Source organism: Rhinolophus sinicus, chromosome 13 (assembly GCF_057876585.1).
Source record: "Rhinolophus sinicus isolate RSI-liver-muscle chromosome 13, RSI-T2T, whole genome shotgun sequence".
Lineage (NCBI taxonomy): Eukaryota > Metazoa > Chordata > Mammalia > Chiroptera > Rhinolophidae > Rhinolophus > Rhinolophus sinicus.
The window spans coordinates 22,701,463-22,714,027 of NC_142513.1; the positions used below are offsets into that span (position 1 = coordinate 22,701,463).

A 12,565-nucleotide genomic window follows, 5' to 3' on the forward strand; every position below is an offset into this window, starting at 1 on the left:
CTCTGGTACCAACCCCTCCACCCCCCTTGGTGGGGGTGGGTGGATAGGGGACACATCCAGCACCTGTCCAACACCCTTGCTGCCCTCTAGTGTGAGGATGGTGGTGAGTAAAACTGGATGGCTGGGGGGAGGAGGGCTCATGGGCCCCCTCTACTGGCCAGAGGGTATCCTTGTGGTGCTGAGCAGGCACACGGGCCAGGCACTGGGTGGGCATCCAGGACAGAGGTCAGGGCCTCCTCCCAGGTTGCGACAGTCCAATCCCCAGGAAAGGGGCTTACAGGAAAGTTTCTGGGTGGAAGGGTGAGAGCTAGTGAACCCAATGCAAGATGCTGGGTGCAGAGAACCCCTCCAAGGAGCACAGTGGCTTGCCTGGGCAATGGGATGAGTTTTTAATGTGAGGCAAAGTCAGTCCACAATACAAAAATCTAAAAATCAGACCCACTTTTCCCACCTGGCACCTGGGGAAGTGGGGGGGAAGTTGGGGGCTTCCTTTGCCTGCAGGGGATGGGGAGGGGCAGAGGAAGGCCACAGAAGGGGGAGAGGGAAGCAGGTCATAGAGCCCCCAACTTGAGGGATCCCGCTGCCCCTGTCCTTGCCCCTCCCTGGAGCCGCCAGGCTTCCGGCGCCCTCTGCCTTGTGCAGGCCTGTGCTGGTCCGTCCCCGCCTGCCTGGTCCGGCCCTCCGAGGGTCAGGCACCCGGTACATCATTTCTCCTTCTTCTCCAGCCCCTTTGATGCCGAGGCCTCTGTTCCCTCTTTGGATTCTGTCACGACTGCTGGATCCTTAGGATTTGACTCCTCATAACTGACCAAAAAAACAAAACAATAAGAACAACACATTTAGAGGAGGGGGTGAGCAGAATCTTTGTGCCCTGCCATCCCACTGTCCCGGGAAAACCCCTGGGCTCACGAGGAACGTTAGCCCGTATCCACTATCCAACATCCTCCAGTGCTCGGCCCGGCCGCACTGTGTCCTCCTCAGATAGGTGGCTCTGCTTTCCCGGTGCCCGGTGGTGCCAAGAGGCAGCAAGGGCAGAGGGAAACAGAGAAAATGGGCTTGGGTCGACCAACTTTAACTTTCTGCTGGAGACAGTGGGGAAACAAAGAGGCAGCCAGGATGAGGCTACGGGAGATGGGCTGCCTCCCAGGACGCATGGCAGGACTCAGATAGCTCAGCCCCAGGGGTGCGGGCAGGCGAGGGGGTTGCTCTACAGGCAAGTGGCACGGAGCCACTTTTGAAGGCGGACACTTGGGCTTAGCTCTTACTATGGGCTCCACTTATTGAGCAATTGAGTTCATGCCAAGGACAATACCCACATTTCCTCACCAGATCAGCCCCGTGAGGCAGGAATGTGCCCACTTACAGATGAAGAAAGAGAGGCTCTGAAGGAAGAAAGTGACTTGCCCAAGGTTATGTATGGACGAGTAGTAACAGTCTCTACTACTGTATGACAAGGGCTGTTGACATCCACTCTCACGAGAGCCTCACATTACTGGGGCATGAGGACGTGGAAGTTTAGGTTGCCCTGCTCCCTGGCCCCATGCAGTGACTGCCTGATGCTTGTGGAAGGGCTGCCTCTTGCTGTCTGCCCCTGGCAATGCTCCCTGCCCCGTACACTGGAGCTGGGGTGTCTGCCCTACCTTGGGCCCCGGGGCACTGGGGGGAAGCGGGCAGGTGAGCACCCACTGGGCATTACATGGCGCTGGGATTCTGCGGGCGCCGGCGGCGAGGGCCAGCTAGCTTCTGCTGCATGGAGGCGGCCAGGCTGGCTGGGGAGCCCGAGACTGTGGGGAAGTGGGTGAGCCTCGGGGTGTGAGGCAGGATTTCCGCTGAGGACTCGTAGCTGTGTGAGAGACAGACAGACAGAAAAAAAGAGATGGCGAGGAAAAGACTAAGGGAGGACAGAGACCTCTCTTCCCAGGAGCAGGGAGCAGAACTATCTTACTTTGATCTCTCTCTGTACCTTCAGGCTCTCTGGAAAGAAGCTGGTATCAACTGGAGAATTTAAAAAAAAAAAATAAAAATGCACCTAAACAAGAGGGATACTAGGCAGCTGGGCAAAAGAATAGGATTCACTAGACGTCTATTGCAGGATCAATTCTCAGATACACTGTTGTGTGAAAACTCAAGAGGGAGAACGCTCTGAGAATGCCACCATCTGTGCAAAGATATGTACCCATCTATTTGCTCTTCGGTGCAAAAATGCCTCTGAATGTAGAGACGCTGATGGAGCTGGCCTTTATGGGGGGGGGCTGGAGCCCTGAGGGTGTCGTCCCACCTCACAGCTATGGAATTTTGAACCATGTGAATGTATTACCTATTTGAAAATAAATGAATTAAAAAAAAGTGGGGGGGGAGAAGAACCAATAAAGGGAAAAGTAAAACAAAAGAAGGTGGAGAATTAGGGAGAGAGATGGAGAGAGAAGAGAGAGACTACCTGCTTTCCCCCCTCCTGAGGGGTGGGGGTGGAAAGGCCGGGGTAGAGTGCATATACGGCCGAACACTTAGGGAAACCAAGCAGCAGTGGGTGAAAGGGGCACCCTCTGTTCCAGATAGGGGTGTTCAGAGCTTGACCCCATGAGGACACAACAGGACTGGGAGTGGGGAGGTTACCCCAAGGGTGGGAGCTGAGCTCAGGGATCACGCTCCAGCCCTGCTCCCAAAGCACCCCCAAGCCTTGTCTCAGGGTCCACAGGGCTTTGCCAGGCCAGGAGATAAGGACAGGCAGGCTGGGAGCCTGGGACTTCTAGGCAGGGCAGGTACGGGGGAGGGCTGAGTCACAGGTTCCCCTGCAGGCAGCCAGGTGCACAGAGGGCCTGGCAGGCACTCGAGGGACAACGTGGAGGCCAGGCAGGTGGAGCTGGGTGGAAGGCCCCTGAGTGGGCAGTTTCATTCGCAGCTGGCAGTTATTTCTGGGTCCCTGGCAGGCGGGGTTGGTGGTGCTGGGGAGCAGACACCTGTCGGAGTCACGCAGGCCTTGGGGTGTAGGTGGGGCTGAGCACAGGGTGTGGCCAGTGTGTATATGGCCATGGGGCAGGGGTATGTGTGTGACTGAGACACAGAAAAAACAGCTTGCTGTGGGTTACAGCCACAGAGGGAGCTGACCAGGGGCCGACACTTGACTTCCAATCTGGGGGGCACTTTCTACCACCACACTGGAGTCCTCCCTATTACTCCCCTGTGAAAAGGAGGCCAGGGGAGAGGAGGGACATGCCTGGAGTCACATGGTGGCACAGCTGGGCGGGAACCTAGGACTCCTGACAGTAGGGCAGCCGGCGGAGAAATCCTACACCAGCCAGTCCCTTCGTAAGACCAGCTGGCCTCTAGCTGTGGGCTGCTTAGAGAGCCCAAGGCCTTGCCCTCCCCTGGCCCCCTGCGCTTCAGTGCGGTGGAAAGGGAGAGGGATGGGGCTGGTGGTGGGAACAATGTTCCCTGGGAGACGTGTACAAACAGCCCTGGCAGGCTCTAGCAGCTGCCTGCAGGTGCACCTGTGCCATGCAAATGTGTCCCTTGCCCCTTACCTGAACATCTCTGTCACTTCTCCTTTGGCCAGTGCCACCAGGACAGGAAAGCCAATGCAGGCGGGGACCAGGTAGAGGAGGGCAGGCTGTAAGAGGACACAGGGTGGTGAGGCAGTGCTGGGCAGGGTACTGGCTCAAGGCTACACCCATCATCCTACCCCTTTCCTGGGCAGGACAGGGACAGCGACCGCCCAGGTTCACAGAGCAAGTTAGTGCCTGGGCCTGAACCCAGGGCTCCTGATTTCCAGACCAGGGCTGCTGCTCCCTGGGAAGGAAGGCAAGAAACCCAAAGAAACTAAAGTATGCAGGGCTTTAAGGGTACCCAGGAGCCTGGCTGGCAGTGTCCCAACCACCTAGGACATCAGGTTCAAACAGGCAACCTCCTTGGTGGGTCTTATTCCCAGAGACTCTGCTTCCCTAGGTCTGAGGCTAGAAGTTTATATTTTTAACAAATGCTCCAGGAGATGCTGCTATAATACGATGATGACGATGACATAGCTGCTATGCGTGGAGCATGTGTACTGAGGTTACCCTGCTGGCCACTGTCTCCACTGGGATTCCTGCCCAAGTGGTCTGGGCCCAGAGCCTGTGCTGAGATGGCTGGGTTTAGCGGACAGGACAATTATACTAACAACCCTTGGTCATGGAGCACTATTGTGTGCACTGAGCTCAAGCCTTCCAGGGGGTATTTCGGTCCATGTCCACATCCCCTAAGACTGTTCTCCTTGTGCACAAAAGGCTGATACTTTTGAAAAAGAGGGGACAGCCCAGGCCTCAGAGGTCTAAATGGTAAACTGGGGACTGAACCTCGGGTATACTCAAAGCCATTCTTTTCCTTGCAGCATCTGAAAGTTGGACATCACTCTAGTTCAACACTCTATGGCCTCCAATGCTCCCAGGGGCCCGAAGTCCCTGTGAGATGTGACCCTGCTTCCTTCTCCCCCTTCACCTGAACCTGCCTTACTCTGGCCACACTGGCCTCATTTCAGTCCTCATGGTCACCTCCAGCCTCAGGACCACTGCATGTGTAGTTGCTGCTGTCAGTGATGCTCTTCCCACCTTTGCTGAGGTGCCTCCTCCTCCCGACCTCAGCTCAGCCGTTACTTCCATGGGGAAGCCTTCACTTGCATGGAGTCAGGCCCTCTGGCTGCCCACTCTCAGGGCCCCGTCCAGTCCTTCAGAGGACTCTTTGGTGATTTGGAACAGGACATCCGTGTGCCATTACAGACTGCAGTCTCTCCCCCGCGAGGCTGGGAACTCTCTCAGGGCAGCTCCATAGCTGTCTTGTTCACAGCTGGATTTCTGAGACTCAGAACAGGGCCTGGCAAATACCATGTTTCCCCCAAAATAAGACCTAGCCGGACCATCAGCTCTAATGCGTCTTTTGGAGTAAAAATTAACGTAAGACCCTGTCTTATGTAAGACCGGGTCTTTATTAAAATAAGACCCAGTATTACGTTATATTATATCCGGTATTATATTATACCCGGTCTTATATTAAAATAAGACCGGGTCTTATATTAATTATTGCTCCAAAAGATGCATTAGAGCTGATAGTCTGGCTAGGTCTTATTTTCAGGGAAATAAGGTACTAAACAAATGGTGTCTTCATGGGTGCTCACATAGTTAAGAGGGTGTCTTGGAGATGACTGGGTGAGGAGACATCATTCCTAGGGCAAAGCCAGCCCCGGGCCAGAGAACAGGGTTCCATAGCCCCGATCCTGATCTTCAGATCATTTTTTTGGTACCCGCCATGGGTGTATTGTGAACCACACCATTTCATATCACATTATCCTCAAAATCTAATTAACATAGCAAATATTAAGATCAGAGTTTTACAAATGATGCTACTGAGGTTCAGGCAGAGGGCAATGACTTGCCCAAGGTCACACAGGGTGTCTGTAAGTGGATGAACTTGGATTTGAACCTGGGCAGCTGAGCTTCTCCCATTGCATCAGGTCTTTGCTATGAGCTAGGCTTTGGGCTGAGAGCGATAGAAACCACAATGATAAATGTCCATACCAAAACTTGTGAGGGGCAGCCAGAGCAGTACTCAGAGCTGATGGGAGGCAGTGAGTTTGTGACGATCAGGAAGACACAAGTATATTATTTTCTTTCCCCTCAAGGCACCGGGGAGCCTCTCCAAAGAAAGTCAGTGCTAAATAGAGGCTGGGGTGTACAGCTTGGGGCAGTGAGCTGAGGGTCAGGACTGCTGGCTTTCCATATGATTTGGCTTTCCTGTGTGATCACGGCAGATTGCTTCCCCCTTTCTCTGTACAATGAGGACACCTGGTCATCTCTAAGGGCCTTTCTAGATCCCGGACTTGGAGTGGCTTTTGATAGAGGCTGAGTAGGTTGAAGACCACATCGGTAGAGGAGACCCCTACCTAGGGAACTGCTGGCATTGGGACTGTCTGTGCCTTGGAGAGGGAGAGGGACCTCATAGATCAGGTTCCCCTTGTGTCCTGGATCCCTTTCCCAAGATTTTCAGGGAGATACCCACATGGATGATGGGAGAATTGCTGGGCGGCTGTTGGGGCGTAGCACGAGCCTGGGGTCAGGGGCCAGGAGCCCAGGACTCTAGCTAGGACCCAGCCTGGCTTGCTGTGTGACCCAGGGAAGTTTCCTTTTCTGTCTGGGCCAGTGTCCCCCACAAAGAGAGGTCCATATCTGCTGCCTCTGCCCAGCTGTGTGAGAGCTACCAATGGGATCCTCTGCTGAGTCTACCTGAGGCAGAAGGCAAGCCTGCCACCTGGTGGCTGCCGGGGGAATGGCTTTGGGCTTGGACTGGTAACACTGGCTGAGTTGGAGAAGAGACCTCCAAGAGGCGGCTGAACGCGTCCCCCAATCCAGGTCTAATCACTGAGACCTCCTTGCCAAGTGTAGGTCACTCTCAGTTTGCACAGACCCAGAGGCCATTTGGAGCAGAAGAGAATGAGAGGTGGCTCCCCATTGGTTGGTTTTTCCACCCATGGGCTAGGGGACCTCCAAACTTTTGTAAAATAACACTAGTATCAACTTCATAGATACTATAGGTATTTAAATATTATAAAGACTAAACGAGTTAATGAGCAAAAGGGTTTATCACAGTGCCTGGCACAGAGTGTAACTGCTTACAAACAGCTCTTGCCATTAGTTTGAAGGTGGCTCCTCTGTGGCAGGTGCCCTGGGGGGTGGGCGGCCTGGGGAGGGGGTGGGGGGAGAAGGGGAAACAACAGTTTGACAGCTAGGGCCAGGCACGATTCTGAGCATTTTACTTATATTAACTCATTTCCTCCTCAAGTAATCCCAGGGTGACACTATTATTTATCCTCATTTTCTTTTTAGTCAATGAACAAAATCAAGTGTAACCTCAGCAACCTATTCCAAGTCCCATAGCGAGTAGGCAGTGGGGTCTGGATTCCCGCTGGGACGCCCTCAGCCTCCGTTCCACACAGCCTTTCCCAGGGCTGGTGGTTCAGAGCCTGGGCTTGGTTTTCACGGGACTCAGGTATGAATCTTGGCTCTAACACATACTTGTGGCGTGGTACCTGAGCTCCGGTTTCCTCATCTGTTCCCGACGGTCCTATAGTACTGAGCAGAGCCTGGCCCATGGGAAGCGCTGTTACTGCCAGTAGAGAGTAGTCCTGTCTGCTGGCTTTGCCCCCCAGACTGCCCCTCTTCAGGCTACACTGACAACAGCCTCTAGCCCCCACCCCATCTGGGTTCACTCTGTGGCAGCTCAATATCCATCTTGGGGGGAGGATACAGGGCCTAGCCTGCCTGGGGAGTGGGGCCCCCAACACCCTATCACTCATCTGGTGGGGTGGGCACTGGTTGAAACACCCGACACCCACCCCAGTCCCGTTCTTCAGTCTCGCCCTCTACTGAGGCTCAGAAGCCAACTCTTCTCTTTCCTAGACGCCCTGCAGCTAGGGCCATGTGACAGTGACCTGGCCCATGAGATACGGGCAAAAATCTGCTGAGAAGGTTCTGGGGAAGGTTTTGCCTTCCTCGTGAAGGCAACAGGTGGCTGGGGTCCTTTTCCCGCCTTCTCACCACCAATGTGGGTGTGCTGCCTGAAGCAGAGGCAGTCATCTTGCAGCAACCATGACTGAAAGGCTGAGAGAACCAGATGTGTTTGCTCTGACACTGCTCGGTAGTGCCCAGCTTGGTGTATGACAAACACGTCCTCCGACGTCACCTGCAGTGAAAGCATTCCTGATACACTGAGTGTGGTCCTGCTCACCTGGGCATGCTTGAAGATGTGCATGATGAAGATGGTAAGGCCCAGGCCGAAGATGTAGGCTGCAAAGCTGGTGTAGAAGTAGGTGTGGGTGTTCTTCTTCAAGCTTCAGGAAGGGGTGGGAAGAAAGAGGAGGAGGGTTAGATGTAGGCATCCGTTCTGAGAGGGGAGCTGGGAAGACCACGGAGGCTGTGAGGTGCCTGAGAGCTCTGGGCTGGGAGCCCGGAGGCGGGCATGCACTCTGGTACTGCCCCAGCTATGTGTGTTTGGACAAGTCACTTTCCTCCCCTTAGCCTTGGTTTACTCATCTGCAAAATGGGGAAACCACAAGGCATTTCCCCGGTGCTTGTGAATATCAAATGCTATCACCTAGAACAGTGGCTGTAAGACTCCAGCCAGCATAGAAATCACCTGGAAAGCTTGTAAAAAAATAGAGTTCTAGGTCTGATCTAATAGGTCTGGGGCAAGGTCCGGAAACCTGCATTTTGAAAAACCACCCAAGTGAATCTGATACAGGAGGCTCATGCTTTGAGAAACACTGATGCAGACACTGTAAAGCTAAGTTATTACTTTTAAATGCAGTGCACATAACAGTTCAGTAACCTGTTGTGAATACTAAATAGATGCTGACCGTGTGGATAAAATGCCAGTGACTTCCTGGCAATTCATCCAAGCTCAGCCTCAGAACAGCTGAATCGCATGCACCCTGGCACTGTCATTACACTACTTCCCTTTACACCAGCTCATGACTGCTCCACATCCGAAGCACCTGGGACAGTGCCCAGTGACATCTGTGAAATGAACGGGTACTTCTGACCCCCTTCTTTCCTTGTCCTGGCTGCTTCTAGGCCTTGAGCTGCAAGTACACTGAGAGCTATCCGGTTATAAAGCCTGGGGTGCAACTGACTCCCATTGGGAATGTTGCACAGATCCTGGAACCACCCTGAAGGGCTTGCTTATCCTGCAAGTCCAGCCTAGGAATGAGATTCTGCCTCTGAGGATGCTGGCACTGAATGTGCGTTTCCAGCAAACGGCCCGGGGACTCTCATGAGTTTCTCTTTGTATCACCTCTGTAGAGCCAAGAGTAGAGCCAGCTGGCAAGATGTGCCTCATTTACAAACTGACTACGTGCCTTCCAAGGCCTCTGTCTGTAAGCTCGTGTGTACATGAGGTCCAGAGTGGCACCACACAAATAATCCAGACATATGTGAAGGAGGAAAACGTTAAGTTGCGCGTGCAAACTGGATTTCAATGATGCTGTTCTGAGTTGCTCAATACCACTGTCAACACTATTACTGCTTTTGCAATGACTGGGCACGAGCAAATGAAAAGTTCATAAACCACCTCACAATTAAGCGCACACACAGCAAGCCCTCCCCTGGGATGACAGAGCGCCACCTGGTGGTGGCAGCTCCAGCTGCCCAGGTGCATTAACTCCAGCGAGACCTTTCCTGTGGCTTTAGGTGGTAACCCAAGCTGGTCCCCTCCTCTCTCCCTTGTGCTCACTTTCTACAATTGACTAAAAAAAGTCTGAATAACGAGAGGTTGTGGAACAGCCAGAGTGGCTGGGACACGGTGACCTGACCCTGGGCTGATAAAAACAATGACGAAAAAAAAAATGACGAGACTGCAGCTGGATTTCCCTGGGAGCTACTGAGAGCCTGTGTTCAGCACTGTCGCTCCAGATTTGCTTGATAATCCTGAGGTAGAAACTCTTGTTTACCAGTAATGTAAGGATGAGAAACCTCAGCGTAGGTCAGGTCACTTGCCAAGGTCACATAGGGAGAGAGAGACTATTGACCTTCTGGGTTTAAACTGCTTGGTCTGTGATTCTTAATTTATCATTTTGAACACTTAAAACCTCAAAAAGCAAAATGCAGATAAAATCAGAACTGCTGTGGCCACTGTGGGGTCGGAGGGTCTGGTCCGCCAGTTACCTCCTCTGGGTTCCTAAAAGCCACTGGAGAACCCCCGCCTGGGGAAGTCCCCTCTCTCATGCAGCCTGAGGGTTCGAGGTCCAAAGTAGCTCACCTGATGTCAAAACGCAGCAGCAAGGCGATAAAGATCCCTGTGGGGAGAAAGCCTGGGTTAGACGACGGGGAAGCCAGCGCCTCAGGAGATGAAGCCCCCCGCCTGGGCCAGGGAGGAGCAGGGTAGTAACCAACATGCAAATGGGTCCCCAAGCTGGTGTTCCCAGTCATGAAGCAATCACTGGGGCCCAGGGTGTTGCCAATGCTGCCAACTGCCAGCAGAAATCCCGTTTCTCTATCAGGCCACCGAGAACAACGTCAAGGTCCCAGGATTTTGCTTTGGCCTGGGACCACATTGACCTGGCACCTCACAGCACCATATTGTGTCACACCGGCTCCATCCACCCAAGTGTTTATTGAGGGCTGCTAATTAGCAGGCACCATAGGCAATACAGGGGTAACACAAACCACTGTTCTCACAGAGCTCAACCAAGGGGGCAAGGGGTACACAGGCTGCTCGAATAGTAACCAAAGTCAGTGTAAAATTGTAACTGTGAGGCTGCTTCCTGTGTCATGGGAAGGTGTACTGGGATGAGACCCAGGCTGGGGGTTGGGGGAGGACGAAGGAGAGCTTCTTTGAGGAAGTGACACTTGCCAGGGAGAGAGAACAGCATGTGCAAAGGTCCTGAGGAAAGGCTCAGGAGGTGTGGCAGGGGACAAGGAGCCCTGAGCAGGCGATGCAGGGGATGGACCGGCCATGCAGGGCCCACGGAACTGAGAAGCTGGGTCTAATCAAGGGGACACACCGGAAGAGTTCTGAGTGGGAGAATAACCTAAATAGACTTTAAAAAGACCCCTGTGGCAACTGCAGGGAGAAAGCGTAGGAGTAGGCAGACCATTAGGAGGCTGTGGGGGCAGCTCGGGGGGGGGGGGTTAACTCTGTCCACCCACTGGACTCTTATTCGCACTTCAAAACCCAGTCCAGACACCCTAGAAGCCTAAGAATCCCCAAGACAGCCACCAGCTGCTGTATATTGTACATACAGCACATCTGTCTGTATCATCTCCCTGACTTTTTGGGCTCAGACAGGCAAGGGCTGAATCTCATTTAGTTAACAGCAGGCTCTCAAGAACCAAAACATTCTGTGCTGATCAGAAGCACCGACTGGCAACATATGCTTAATTGTAAAGCGAGAAATGAGTTAGTCCTTACTGTAGACTGTGTGTGAGTAGGCAGTTGGTGGGTGGAGAGCAGGCAAATGCTGCTTTTCTGGAAACAAAGCCAGGAACTCAGTGCCCCCTAGCGGCTAAATTCTGCAAGTGTTCTCCAACTGATCCTGGGGTCAGAGCTCTGCCAAACTTTCGTTCACTCCTCATAACGCATCTGGTCCTCAAAACAATGCTCTGCAGCAACCCATTCTTCTTTGAAGAATATCCCCGAGGCTCTACGAGGATGCAGTTAACTTCCATTTATTTTGATTGCTGAAGGACTTAGATATACAGAGGGTGCCAAAAAAATGTATACACGTTTTAAGAAAGGAAAAAACGATTAAAATTGTAATACTCAATATATGCCGATAACAAAAGATGAATACAAGTCACGTGTGTACATTTTTTTGGCGCCCCCGTTTGCACAGGGTATATACAGAGACGCAGAGACGTGCTGTGCAGACTCAAGCCCAGCGCTGTGACAACCAGGACACTGGGGAAGTGTGTGTGGGCGCCTGTGATAGACCATCCTACAGACTGAGCGGAGTGCTTTACAGGCCCGTTCTTCTGTCTGATGGAGCTGCCTCTTCCAGGGGAAGCTCATCTCCCTGCCTCACAGCACTGCAGGTTATAGCAACAGTGGGTTCAAGATCATACCCATGTAGCCCCAAGGCTGTAGGCACGTTCCACCTCATTGGGTTGCTGGGAGTAGCAAAGACAATGTATAAAAAGCACCGCCACAGTGTCTGGCACACACCAGGTGCCTGATAAATGACAGCTGTTGTGATTATTATCTTACTATGTGATGACCGCTATAAGAGTAGCTCTGACAGTGTAACCTTTTTTCGTAGTCAGTCAGACCTGCTCTGAGTCCTGGCCCTACTGCTTACCAGTGTAAGAAGTTAGGTAAGTCCCTTCATTTCTGAGCCTGTTTTCTCACTGGTGTAAGAGAGAGCCTCTGCTTTACCACCACAAGTATTTTGTGATACTTATATCACAAAATAAAAGTATCAACAGAAATGCATGTTACCATCCCAGGTTACGAGAATAGCTATTAAATTCCTGCAGTGGAAAACAAATTGGCTTTTCATTTGTTTCAAACTTTCTTCTTTTAAGCAACTAACTACCAGGTGGGTGTGTGGATCGGTGTGTGTGTGTGTGTGTGTCTAACCCTCTGGGACCAGGAGAACAAGTATGCTCTTTGGATGTTCACTGCCCCTGTCACCAGGCCCGGATCCGCAGACACATACATCCAGGCCTTAGCCACTGCAGCTGCCCTCAGAGTGGCCACTCAGCTTTGCCCTTAGTCTCTTGACTGGTCATTTAGGCTGCCGGTGCCCCAAGGCGAGGCAAGGCTGCGGCCCCCGGGGATACGTGCCCGTGATCAGGCCTGCAGACGGGCACAGGTGTACTGACTAGCACCCACATGCAGATAATGGGTTCAAAGGCCAGCTTGTGCAAACGAGCAGGTGTGTGCCACATGACCCTCTGCTAAACGTGCAGACACAAGAACCCACACCCATGGTGCCCCTCTGTCTACACACACAGCATGTTTTCCCTGGAGCCCTTCCACCACTAGGAGAGGAGGACCAATGGGACTTTGGTAGTTCTAGCACATTTGTGACACTTGCAAACACTGG

The 12,565-nt window shown here is 52.8% G+C and overlaps 1 protein-coding gene across 5 annotated transcripts in view; it reads right to left on the reverse strand.

Moving 5' to 3' along the window:
- Nucleotides 1–365: 365 nt before the first annotated feature.
- HM13 (histocompatibility minor 13) overlaps nucleotides 366–12,565 on the reverse strand; it is a 37,333-nt gene continuing 25,133 nt past the window's right edge. Inside the window, exons 9-13 of one of the 5 annotated variants that reach the window (XR_002138829.3) lie at nucleotides 9,778–9,814; nucleotides 7,750–7,852; nucleotides 3,522–3,607; nucleotides 1,641–1,843; nucleotides 366–804 (exon numbers count right to left, since the gene is read on the reverse strand). Coding sequence is in view for 4 of the 5 variants with exons in the window: in XM_019748493.3 (XP_019604052.2) it covers nucleotides 705–804; nucleotides 1,697–1,843; nucleotides 3,522–3,607; nucleotides 7,750–7,852; nucleotides 9,778–9,814 (473 nt within the window). In the remaining variant the exon portion in view is untranslated. The remainder of the gene's footprint in view (nucleotides 805–1,640; nucleotides 1,844–3,521; nucleotides 3,608–7,749; nucleotides 7,853–9,777; nucleotides 9,815–12,565) is intronic. The other 4 variants (XM_019748493.3, XM_088789208.1, XM_088789207.1 and 1 more) reach the window with 4 other exon arrangements.